The 13,103-nt window shown below is 39.5% G+C and overlaps 1 protein-coding gene and 1 long non-coding RNA gene across 8 annotated transcripts in view; one reads left to right on the top strand and one right to left on the bottom strand.

Moving 5' to 3' along the window:
• LOC116058702 (cyclin-dependent kinase-like 5) overlaps positions 1 to 13,103 on the top strand; it is a 39,715-nt gene that overhangs the window by 18,719 nt on the left and 7,893 nt on the right. For all 7 annotated transcript variants that reach the window (XM_036007350.1, XM_036007349.1, XM_031311533.2 and 4 more), the window contains 7 exons: positions 6,151 to 6,196; positions 6,342 to 6,478; positions 6,584 to 6,704; positions 8,435 to 8,494; positions 10,106 to 10,196; positions 10,318 to 10,507; positions 12,187 to 12,267. In XM_036007350.1, coding sequence (XP_035863243.1) covers positions 6,151 to 6,196; positions 6,342 to 6,478; positions 6,584 to 6,704; positions 8,435 to 8,494; positions 10,106 to 10,196; positions 10,318 to 10,507; positions 12,187 to 12,267 — 726 coding nt within the window. The remainder of the gene's footprint in view (positions 1 to 6,150; positions 6,197 to 6,341; positions 6,479 to 6,583; positions 6,705 to 8,434; positions 8,495 to 10,105; positions 10,197 to 10,317; positions 10,508 to 12,186; positions 12,268 to 13,103) is intronic.
• On the bottom strand, positions 9,199 to 9,683 carry LOC116058706. The gene is made up of 3 exons (XR_004107096.1): positions 9,672 to 9,683; positions 9,580 to 9,582; positions 9,199 to 9,288 (listed from the first exon to the last, which is right to left on the bottom strand). It is a non-coding gene; the product is annotated as an uncharacterized LOC116058706 (long non-coding RNA).

Here is a 13,103-nt window from a genome sequence, read left to right as displayed (position 1 = left end):
ATTTCGTAGTTATTCATTTATTTACAGTTTCTCTTTGGCTCTTACTTTTACCACAGTCAGTGTCCACCCCTGGCTGATTTGTGTCTGTGCTGTCACATGTCATGTACCATAGTGTGAACTAGGGATGTCCAGATTCGATCACATGATCGGAAATTGGGCCCGATCACGTGGTTTCAGACTCGATCGGAATCGGACGTTACCTCCCAATCAGGACTCGGATATATGTATATATATTCTCATTATTTTTTAACACATCTATAGTTATGCGGTGGCACAGAGTTAGACCCTTTTGACTCCACACAGAAACAGCAACGCGTGCGGCATGACATCACTTTGTTACAGAGACACTATTGGTTAAATGCCGGCAAAGTAGAACACGGAAGCAGCTTGAAGCGGAAAGCGCGAGTATGTCTGCGGTCTGGAGGTATTATAAAGTTGATGACAACAACATTGCCATAGCAAACTGTGAGATATGTAACAGAAGTGCTGTTTGTTAACAGAGTTGTTGAATGTTAAAATAAGGTGAATTAAATAAAAAATAAGGAACATCCTGGATCTGTTTTTTCGCTCTTCTTTATTCTTTTTTTATATATTATAGAAGTATCGGATCGGGACTCGGTATCGGTAGATACTCAAAATCAAATGACTCGGACTCGAGGGCAAAAAAACCTGATCAGGACATCCCTAGTGTGAACCAACCCACTTTGTAATCAGACACCACAGGTACATGTTACTGTAAATAACCCTACAGGACTGATGTCGCAGATTGAAATTATATTGTGTAAAAGCTAGCATGCATTGCTGAATGCATTGCTTTTGGCTTTGTTGGCAACGTATTCAATTCAATTCAATTCAATTTTATTTATAGTATCAAATCATAACAAGAGTTATCTCAGGACACTTTACAGATAGAGTAGTTCTAGACCACACTCTATAATTTACAAAGACCCAACAATTCCAGTGATTCCCCCAAGAGCATGCATAAGTGCGTAAATGCGACAGTGGTGAGGAAAAACTCCCTTTAGGAAGAAACCTCAGACAGACCCAGGCTCTTGGTAGGCGGTGTCTGAACATATGGCATACTGCAGCAGGCCACTTGGTCATTCCTATTCTTTTTGTGCCTTACGACATGGCTCTTCATTGACCTATTAATACAACAACAATTTTTTGTTTAGTTTGTAATACCTGCATATATGAAAGATAAATACAAAATAAAGGGCACATTTCACAGTGATAAAAATACACATACAAACACAGATCTCTACACAAATACGCATGTTATTACAAAACAGTCTGTAGCGTCACTTGCTAGTGACTGGGAGTTTAAAATCCATTCCAATATTAAAGTCCACAGGGGTTGTCTCCAGTGACTTGTGGGGTCTTTTTATTGCTATCACGTTGAACATCACCTGCGGCCAAAGGAGAGAACTGAGTCATTACAGGGACTGCTGTGTATCTACTGTATATAAAGAAATCTACTGAGAAAAAAGTTCTTACAACTATCTGCATAGCGCTGCGGAGTAAGGTATGGCCCCTCCACACATACATTCTGGGATAGGAGAAATAAACAGCCTGGGTTGTTAGCATTTCTTTAAGCCAATCACAATCGTCCTGGCCAACACTTAGCTCCGGTAGCAGTGACGGTGTATCTGCAAAATACACTTACACTCGGGAAGGAACGTGTTTTGGTGGAACATTTGCTCCTGGAAAGGAAAATGCCACATAGAGTATAAAATGAGGTTAACTGTTCACACAATACAGTAACGTGAGCTATTTATATTAGCGGGATACATGGTTAAACCTCATTGGCTCTTACCAGTGCATCGCCATGTGTAACGTTGCTTCGTCCAATGCAATCACTGCTAATTAGTCCCAAAACGTTCCAGTTAGAGCGTAAATGCCGTAAACATATCCTTTGTAAATCTTTACTTTACAATCATTCCCCGAAAGAACCGAGCAGACCTGCCTTGTTGCCTTATTTGCACAATAAAAACTTGCCATTTTCAGCGAATAGCTTGCTAGCTCGAAGTTTGTTGATGTTTCTCGAAACCAACTGAGTTCTGCAAGGCGAGGGACATCCGGCGGAAGATCCGGCGGCGACGGATATTCTGGCGATTATCCGCCCAATGAGTTGTTTTCCATCCAGACTACAACGCAGCTTGTGAGGGGAAAGGGAAGCAATATAAAACAGGGTCTTTTAGTAAAAGTAAATGTTTTGGTAAGGTAACGTGACATACTGAAATTTGTGAAATCCATAAAATAATAAACTTTTCTCATTACAAACAATAACAGAAGATGGAAATCATTTCAAAAATATTGTAGCTATCTATGATTGTTTGATTGCTAACGTTAGCTCAAAACGCCATTCAAGGGACAGCCTTTGTTGTGTTTGATTGCTAACTCGTAGACAGCAGTGAACCAACTTCGTTATGTAGGTCCATTTTTATTGTATTGACATTACAGAAGTCGCTCGTTAGCAGGTTCTTGTAGGCTACTTGTCGCAAAGTGACGCATGCGCAACTCACATCTGCACTCGACTCACATCGGGCAGTGACAAGGACTCTCTAAAAGAAGAGCTAAATCACTAAACTACATGAACAAACATAGAAACAAAACCTCACTAATTAGACCAACTTTTAAACCAACACGGCAGCCGTCACACCACTTTAAGCTTTCATCATCCCAGAGATCCACCAGGCTGTTATTAACATGTTCACAGACAAGCAGTTTGTGTTTAAACTCCCCTTTTGGACAGTGTGAATAGAGACATGACATGGGAGCTTGGCATTATTAATTTGATCATGTTATGCTCTGTGCAGAAGCAAGTCTTTGACACCAAACGTACGCCCTAATGCTGGGTTCGTGTTGTAGTTAGCTGCAGAACTTTGGCAGCATGCACATCAGACCAGATGAAACATGAAAGCGTGATGTTACACAGCGCGGGTATGACTGCATCCTCCACTGACTAATTGTGCTCTGGAAAGCACATGAGATTATGAAATGAATGAACAACGTAGTAATTAATGATGGTCTTTTATCATCTCCAGTGGGTGATATTTACGTGGTTATAAAAGTGAGGTATCAGTGTCTCCAATGTGAATTATGAGAAATCTTACAGTATATAATATTTAATCACAGCCTAATCGACATCACAGCAGATGATGTGAGCAGTGCAGCAACAGATTGCTGCCGAACAACAGTTTAAATGAGTTGGACTAGTTTGCAGCACTTACTAATTATTTTTTAACTTAATTACACGTAATAGACCACATTAGATTTTACTATATGGTCTGCGTCATTCTTTTTATATCAATTTTACTGACGCATTCTTTTGGCTGATAATACTAACTTCTGTACCCTCATGTTACTGTAATTCAAATTAATTCAATTTATTTATAGTATCAAATCATAACAGGAGCTATCTTAAGACACTTTACAGATAGAGTAGGTCTAGACCACACTATCATTTCCAAAGACCCAACAATTCCAGTAATTCCCCCAAGAGCATGCATTTAGTGCAACAGAAGCAGAAACCTGGGACAGACCCAGGCTCTGGGTGGGCGGTGTCTGGCGGTGCCGGTTGGGTTATGATGAACAGTGGCAATTATAGTAACAATAAAGATAATGGAACTATGACTACAAATAGTAGTTGTAGTAGTTCATGGCGTAGCAGGGCACTGCAGGCCATAGCAGGGCGTAGCATGTACCTCAGGGTGCATGACTTTAGGAGCACTTTCTCTAAGAGGCTCCGACAGCTTCGGTGTCGCACTGACTGCTACAAGAAATCATTCCTACCACAGGCAATACAACTTTTTAAGACTTTATCACTGAGCGTTAGATAAGACTCACTTGCACAAATGTAGGTTTTCCTTACATCTTTATAAAAACTATTTAAGTAGTTGTACATTTTTATTCCCAACTTGTATATACATTTGTACATTCTTTCCTTTGTATTTTTTTCATCTTTATTTTTTGAATATTTGTTCTTGTATTCTATCCTATTTTTTATTTATTATTTCTTGTATATTCTGTATGTGTGTGGTGTGTCTGATATTTTGCTGCAGTAGAACTGAAATTTCCCAATTTGGGATCAATAAAAGTCTATCTATCTATCTATCTATCTATCTATATATCTATTTGACCCAAGTGCTTAATCTGTGCTATTTTAGGTCTTGGGAGAGGGACAGCGTGTTTGTAGTAAATAATAATTTACCCAGCTTGGTTTCTCTCCCACACAATTGAGCCTCAGAGTCCATTGCTACATGGGAATTCCTAAAGAGCTTTAAATAACATATGTAACACAAAAAGGTTCAGAGCAGCTGGTGTACTTAACTAATCCCTCCAACATGTACAGTATAGCACACATAATAAACTGCGAAATGTAATTGACTGTGGTTGTTAAATGAGAGATTAGTGTGAACACAAGTGTGATACTAATGGTTTTACACGGTATATTTTCCGTGTCTTTAACCCTTCCTGTTGTTTGGACTTGAAGCAGAAATAACCTGAACTGACATAAATGATTGATGTAATGTGTTGTGGATTGGAGCAAATAATTCTAACAGGTTAACTTGGGTCTGTTGTGAAGTCATTAGTTGGGAAGTTTGGGGGGTTTGAAGATGTAATAATGACAGGTTGTAGTTTTACAGGATATGTTATGTTTTATACGGATAGCTCAAAATGCGTACAGATAACACGCAACTTGGCTTAAGAAAGTGGGCGTGTATGTTTACGCGAAGTCATGATGTCATGTTGAACAGTTTATAGTATAAACTACACTTTTTTTATTGAGATATTTATATGTGGTTGCATTGATCCTTGTTCGCTCTCACATGCAGATATGACAGGTATAATCCTTTGATTTGACACACAATACTGTCAGGAGAATGAGTATTGTGAGTATTATTTTTGCTTGGACTTACATATGTAAAGAGTTAGACGAACATTACATACAATTAAAGCCTACAATTCTTTAGACTTCTGATTGTGGTTAGTTGAAATGAACTGTTGTTACTGGTCAGTTTGATTTCCTCTATTAGTGAACAACATTTAGACATATAACAGTTTATTTTATTTTTATCATCTCCCTTCACTCAGGCTACATTGTAGGGGTGGGGGAAAAAATATTTACAAATGAAATAAATGTCAGACTGACTGACTGACATGTGATGTGCATTCTTCTTAGAGAACAATTAGTTTTTAGAAATGTCTCATGATATATCGTCTCTAGACGTTTGTTTTTGTTGAAGAAGGAAAAGAAAATCGCAATACTCAATACTATCGAATCGCAATACTTCTAGAATCACAATAAATTAAAAAAGGCAATACAAATCGAAACAGCACCCATGTATCATGAAAGAATTGAATCGGGACAAAAGCGTATGGTCCCTGCCCTACTATCTCTGCAATGTGCACAGCACAGTGATGCTCATGACCCTGCTGTGAATCATCTTATATTCCCCATGCTGGGAGGAGGGCTCACTGTTCACTGTGATCCATGCTGGAGTGAGTGGTGCGATGCTGCCTTTGGCTTTCTGAGGGCGGGAGGAAACTGGAGCACAGCTCTGAGCCATAGGCAGAAATACTAGGCCTAACTAGGACATGACTAGAAACAGGGCTAGTGGCCGGGGCATCTCTCATGGAGAACTTCATGAAGGGATGGTGAGAAGTGTGTCAGCAAAACAGTGACTTAGTGGTGATTAGTTCTGACTTTTATTAGTTTGCTCCATGTAGGCCTGTAACAATTATTACATAATTATTTAATTGTCAAATGTTTTTTAAATAATCGAGGTTTCTTTGTTTAACCGCAATTAATTGCTAACATTAGCTAAGGTCTTAAAGGGTAACTACTGTTTTTTCCAACCCTATTTTCCTATGTTTTTGTGTCTAAGTGACTGATGGAAACAACAATCTTTTGACATTATATTTACCTTCACAAAAGTGCTTGATTTGCCACTGACAGGTTCAGACTAATATTCTAAGTGTCAACATTTTTCTTGTGAGCAGGGGCAGAGCTAGAAGGGGGGCACCGGGTGTGTGTGTGTGTGTGTGTGTGTGCTGTTGTGTTTTCCCACTGTCATGACTTATATCTTCAGCGGCAACAAACAGGAGGATTGATTTCTCACTAGTTGCTCTGTATTTGTATTGCAGGACACCAATGAAATTGTGGCCATTAAGAAATTCAAGGACAGTGAAGGTAAGTGGACAACAAGTCCTCATCAGAGAACAGAGAGTGATTCTGTGTGCCAAACAATTCTTCATGTTTATTTCTGCTGGGATGCATTCCATCCTTATCACTACATGTCAGCCCTATGTGATCCTTCTGTTGTACGTCCATGCAGAAAATGAGGAAGTTAAAGAAACAACGCTACGGGAGCTTAAGATGCTCCGCACCCTCAAGCAGGAGAATATTGTTGAGTTGAAAGAGGCCTTCCGCAGAAGAGGAAAGCTATATCTCGTCTTTGAGTATGTGGAGAAGGTAAGCTTCTCCTACAGAGCCTTGCTCTATGATTTTTCTATTGTTAGGGTCACGTGTGTGTGTCGGTCATTTTGATTTATTTGGTTGTGTGTGTTTCACTTTTAGAACATGCTCGAGCTGCTTGAGGAGTTACCCAATGGTGTGCCGACTGACAAAGCACGCAGCTACATCTACCAGTTAATCAGAGCAATTCACTGGTGCCATAAGCATGACATAGTTCACAGAGGTAAAAGCTCTCTTTTTTTTAACAATGTCTTTTATTGATTTTCATTGCACACATAAGTAGTACATTACATTACCACTATTGTTATTCACCCCCCACCCCCGTCCCATCCCACAACAAAGTTTCTCTCTTAACCCTTGTGCTATCTTCCCGTCGACCATGCATCTTTGTGTTTTTCTGGGTCGAAATTTCAACATTTTGTTGTTCTTTTTCTACACTTTTCTTTTTTTTGTCACTTTTTTGGCATTTTTTTAGTCATGTTTTTGTCAATTTTTTAAACACAATTTTGTAGCTTTTTCCAACATGATGGGGTTTTTTGTCACTTTTGTCATTTTTTTCAGCGTTTAAAAAAAAAGTTTTTGTCGTTTTTTTTCCTGCGTTTTTGTAGCTTTTTCCAACATTTGTCACTTTTCTCAACGTTCTTTTGTCATAGTTCTGATATAGAAAGTTTTTGTAAACGGGTCAAATTTGACCCGAGGACAAAAAAAAAAAATAAAGCAAATTATATGACAGTATCATATGTACAGAACAATGGTCCTTTAGCAAAGTTATGATATGCATAACTACAAAAACAAATTGCACCTTTGCCATCACCCTCCAAAACATGGCTCAGTCCTTTCCCCTTCTGAGGTTCACCACTTGTGTGAATTTTAGGTATCCTGTCCCGCATTTTCCCACTGTAGAAGCTCCTCTATATCTCCTTTTTTAAATAAATTGGTTAAATGGATTTTTTTTTTATACACCTCCAATTTGTTTTGTAATATATATGTTAATCTCTGGACATACATTGCACCATATTCTTGATCCAATTGTAGGTGCCTCCATTTTATTCCAGTTGAGAGCTATAGTCCATTTCCCTGCAGTATAGCATAATCAATACATTTATATTCTTGGGGTTTCAGATTTAGATTATTTGGATACAGGTGCAGCAAATTTATATATACTTAGGGTCAAGTGGAACGTTCACTGACAAGATGAACATAGTTTTTTTGATCACCTCCCTCAGGAATGTTTTAATTTTGTCACACTCCCAGACACCAGTGCATACATGTCTCATGTCTTTAGCCTCATTGCATTTAAAACAAAGGTCTGAAAGCTCTCTTACTTTTTTCTTTACTTTATTAGGACACATAATAAAATTACCAAAAGGGAGACAGTTTTAGTGAGGCAGAGAAGAGACGTTTGTTTGATCCAGGTCCAGAGTGCAGTATTTACGGCTGCACCATCACTGGGCACCATCTGTGCTTAAGTTTTTAAAGAAACAGCTTGAACCAATTCTGTACATCAGTGTAGTGGAACAGTGGCTTAATATGTTTTCTGATGTTGTAACCAACCACTCAATTGTTCACAAAATGCGAGCTTTTTGGTGAATTGGTGGCAGCAGAACAGGAAACCAGATGGCCCATGTGAGCTTTTGGCACACTGAATGCAACAGAGCAGGCATCCAAATGGCCTGTGGTATACTCAGGCACACATCTGACAGTGTTATCCAGGATTTGATGTATAAGTTATGGTTTTTACAATCTGTGAATTTTCACCGATAGAATTAGATTTATTGAGTTCTTTGTTTTGTTTGCTGCGTTTTACAAAGACACTGTGAGAATTGAATATTGTCAATGAGACAGATGAACATGTGGTGGCAGGAGTGATGATAGTGATGATGGAACGATGATGCCTCTCGCCAGCTTATTGTATGTGTTGCCTCACTCCCCATCTGTGTTCTTCCTTCTTAGACATAAAGCCAGAAAACCTTCTCATCAGCTCTGATGACGTCCTCAAGCTGTGTGACTTCGGTGAGCACCTCTATCAAACACACACTGTAAGAGCTGTAAGAAAGGTGGCCAAGCAGTCAAAGCTGTGATGTAAAAGCAGTATTTTCAACAGAGACTATATTTGGCTGGAACCAGTGCTTCAGGAGGGCAGCAGGCCGGCTTTATCCGGTTATTCTAAAGCTTTGTGTACAGCCTTCTCTCCTGGTTCTCAGGCTGCTGCTGTGCATTCTTCCCTCATCTCGATTATTGAAACGTGTTGGAAAACAAGAGGCTAATCGTATGTTGATTCAATCTGGTAGCGCCACAACAAAACGAGGGGAAATGGAAACATTGCATAGCCAACATCATGAAGGCAATATGGAGTGAGAGACTGAAGACCTGCTGTTTGCTCTGTGTCAGCCAAAGGCATTGAGAGAACAGACATAGGCCAAACACACTCCGTTGTCAAAGTTTACATCTTACTGCACATTTATTTTCACTGTATGTTGTTTTGTACAAAAGGATTGCATCAGTGTATTTCAGATTTTCTTTCTCTTTCTGTTAAGCATTTATGAATACAGAAATGGCAAAGTGACAGAATATGTTTCTGAACAGGTTTAGCTTTGCCTTTTCACTCTGAGCAGATTTATCATTCATGTTACTACTAGGTTTTACTAGTTGTAGCATTTCTTTGGCATTTTTAAAGGAAGAGTTTGAAATTTTGGGAAGTTTGCTTATTTGCTTTCTTGCTGAAAATTAGATAAGAAGAATGATACCACGCTCATGTCTGTACGCTAAATATGAAGCTACAGCGAGCCAGAAGATGGTTAGCTTAGCTAGCATATAGCAAATAATTAAAGCAATGGGAAACAGCTGAGCCTGTCCAAAGTCAAGAAATACACCTACCAGCACCTCTAAAGCTTAAATTAAATTAATGAATTTAATTTAAGCTTTAATAATTAATTAAATTAATAATTTAATTAATTTAACTATTAATTTAAATTAATTAATTAACTCAATATATAACATGTTATTTAATTAGCTTTAAATGTGCTTTTTTAACCTTTGTACAGAGCCAAGCTAGCTGTTTCCAGTTGTTTCCAGTCTTTATGCTAAGCTAAGCCAACCGTCTGCTGGCTCCAGCTTCATATTTAGCGTATAGACATACCGTTGAATATAATAAGGCTACAGCCAGCAGCCAGTTAGCTTAGCTTAACACAAAGACTGGAAATGGGGTAACAGCTAGCTTGGCTCTATTCAGAGGTTACAAATCTGTCATGTATGTTAGAGGTGCTGATAGACTTTTATTTTTTATTAGCTTTGGACAGGGCTAGGCTAGCTTTCTTGTCTTTATGCTAGCTACAGCAAGCTAACTGGTCTCCTGGTATCAAGATTCTGAGGCAACTCTTGGCAAATAATATCCAGCATTAATATGACTACTTTTGCCAGTACAATGTGTCACAAGAGAGCTCATCATCTCTCCTATATTAGTGCATCTTTTCCCTAACTCAACTACTTTATAACTTCTCTGTATCATAATTCCAGAGTCCAGAGATATGCCCGGCTAAAATCCTTTTTAGGTGTCTCAGCATGTAGAGCATATCATAAAGCTCCTCATTATACTATATTGCTTCCTCTGTCTTCTCTTGCCAGGCTTTGCACGTAATCTCTCTGAGGGGACTGATGCCAATTACACTGAGTATGTGGCCACTAGATGGTACCGATCTCCAGAGCTCCTACTTGGGTAGGTCCGCTATTTTTTTATAGCGTTGTCCAGGATCTGAGTCCTTACACTGACGTACCCTTTTAGTAGCTATTCTTATGCCTGACCTTCCATCACCAACCCCTTAAATCTGTGGTCCCAGGGCTCCTTACGGGAAAGCAGTGGACATGTGGTCAGTGGGCTGCATCTTAGGAGAGCTGAGTGACGGGCAGCCTCTGTTCCCGGGAGAAAGTGAGATCGACCAGCTCTTTACCATCCAGAAAGTGTTGGGACCCCTGCCACCAGAACAGATGAAGCTCTTCTATAACAATCCTCGCTTCCATGGGCTGCGGGTAATGCCAGGCCGTCCTTCACTCTCTTTACCCCAACCCTCACTACGGTTCACTCTGCCGACCCACCCCCTCCACGTAGCTCCTTTTCATCCATCGCTCTCGACTTGATCTTCTCTCTGGTTTGCTGTCTCTTTCTGCCTCCGTTTTTTCTTCTTCTTCCCTTATTTATTTTCTATCTCTGCACTCTCTGCTTGTTTTGTTTTTTTCTCTCTCCTAGCTGAGTTAGCTGTGCCGTGACTGATTGGATCACAATGACTCATCGTGTATCATGTATCCTGTATGCTCTGTGAAGGGAGGCCGTGATAAGTCTTCCATGGCAGGCTGGTGGTACAACAGACCTGGGTCATCCTTTCCTTTCCCTCTCTGCCCACGCCTCAGGATATAATTATTAGTTTGCAAACTGCCCCTCTGTGAATACCTGACAGTGAATACCCACTAATGAGGACCCTGCTTGATAATGCTGCATTTTTTTAATTTGGGACACTTGTGGGTGTAAAAATTGGTTAATGGGTGTAGGAATATTTGGTGGTATGGAGCCTTCCAGCTCTCAAATATGTGTAAGTTGTTTTTCTACGGTGAAATGTGCTCTCCAGTAAGACTGGCACCAGTGATGTTGGACAGTGATGTTTGTTGACTAAACATCTAGCGCCTGCTATTGTTAGCACTCACTCAAAGAAAAGAAAAACTCTATTCTCCTCAATATTTCTATGCCTGCTGTCATTTAAATAAGTAGAGTGTGTCACCCTGCAAGCTTCACTGATCGGTGGACATTCACTTATTTAGCCACTCTCTGACAGTCAAATTATCTTAATAACAGCAGAGAAGACCAAGAGAAAGGAGAACGAAGAACCCATTCAAACTGTTTTTATTAAAATAATAATGCATCAATAATGCATCAGACCAGCAAGAAACCACATAACACTCTTGAGTGAACACAGGACGTTTTGATGGTTCTTTTTTATCACGTTAGCCACCTACTTGCAGCTTGGAAATGTGTGATGTAAAAAAGAACAGCTTCTGGACATTTCTTTGGCAAACAGCAGATTCACAATAGTCAGAAGAAAAATTCTATCAAAATGAAAGGTTGACGAGATTGAATGTGGAAGAAAGCACGTGCAACAGGGCTCTTGTGAGTCAGCGAACAGTGGTTGCAAAATGTAATTTCAGGAGAAGCAGCGTCTGCAGGGTAACATTTAAAGTGACAAAGTGGTTATCAAATATTTCACAAGTGCATAATTATACTTACATGATGTTTCATGCTAATTTAGATACGCTTAAATACATTTTGTTATGTCCCAGAGGGGTAATTAGTTTGGTTGTACAAGCACAGTGACAAAAAAAGAAAAGATAGAAGTCAGACAGGTCTCTGCAGTCCATTAGACATGCATACTGCCACAACAGTAGGGACACTAACATGCAAAGTATGTGGGTCATATAGAGGCATCAGTAATACATTGAGACTGATTGATAACCAGTTAAAAACTCCTTGTAGCTGCTTTAAGTTCACTTCAATGAAAACAAGCTGGTTACACATACTGTACTCCTCTACACACAAAGCACAGAGGACTGATATTGCTTTCTACAAAGTAGTGACTAGTCCATCATTTATCACTTGGGCATTTGTTGTGGCTACATTTTTTTTGCTGTACTGATATCCACTTTATTGTTTCTTGTTTTAGTTCCCTGCTGTGAACCACCCCCAAACCTTGGAGCGCAGATACCTGGGAATCATCGGCGGAGCCCTGCTGGACCTGCTGAAGGTAGGGATCACAGTTCTGGCAAAGCTGCTCTACTGCATTGATGTTTTTATTTCTGCCTTTTATCAGTTTCAGTTTATTCCTACTCACATGCTATCGTTAAAATAGATTCTCTAAAAACCCACATTTTTCACCAACTACATATCTGATAATTGCATCATAATCACTGTGTTTACTTCGTGACTGCATGATGCCTCTTCACTCCATCAGCATCTCTCAGCTCATATCCTGGTTCCAGCACTGCTGTTATTGCTGTGCCTGCACTGTAAACAGGGGCTCCATGTCAAGAATGTGGGCTGTGCTTGTGCTTTTGCGCTTTTCCCAGTAGATAATGACTCACTGCTAACATCATGTCATCTCAGGACTGACTTCAGCAAGGGCAAGCATCTCTCTCATCACTTATCGGGCTTCCTTGAGTTGAGTTTAGATATTGATTTGACAAAATATGTTAATGCTAATTTCTAATGCAAAGCTGTATGACTTGCACAGAGTAATTGTCTGTCTTTTTAGTTCTGTTGTCCTGAGAAAGAGAGAAAAGTAACTGCCACTATAAATTGTAGTTACACAAACTCAGAGTTCATAAACTGTCCTCAGGTCACAGGTTTTATGGCCGGAACCATATCGCCAATTTTTTTTTTTATTTTAATAAAGAATTTGCTTCAAAGTCTTTACTACATATATTATATGAGTCTGGACAGACATAGATGTAAACTGCAACTTGGCTGGTTGGCGGGGGCATACAACCACAAGACAGTAATTCTAGTTTTGAGTGCATTTATACAGGATTCAGCTTTAATTACTCTATGGAGACGGGTTATCAAACATATTTATTTGAGGAA

Source organism: Sander lucioperca, chromosome 11 (assembly GCF_008315115.2).
Source record: "Sander lucioperca isolate FBNREF2018 chromosome 11, SLUC_FBN_1.2, whole genome shotgun sequence".
In the NCBI taxonomy this organism is placed as follows: Eukaryota; Metazoa; Chordata; class Actinopteri; order Perciformes; family Percidae; genus Sander; species Sander lucioperca.
This window is presented reverse-complemented; position numbering and strand designations above follow the sequence as displayed.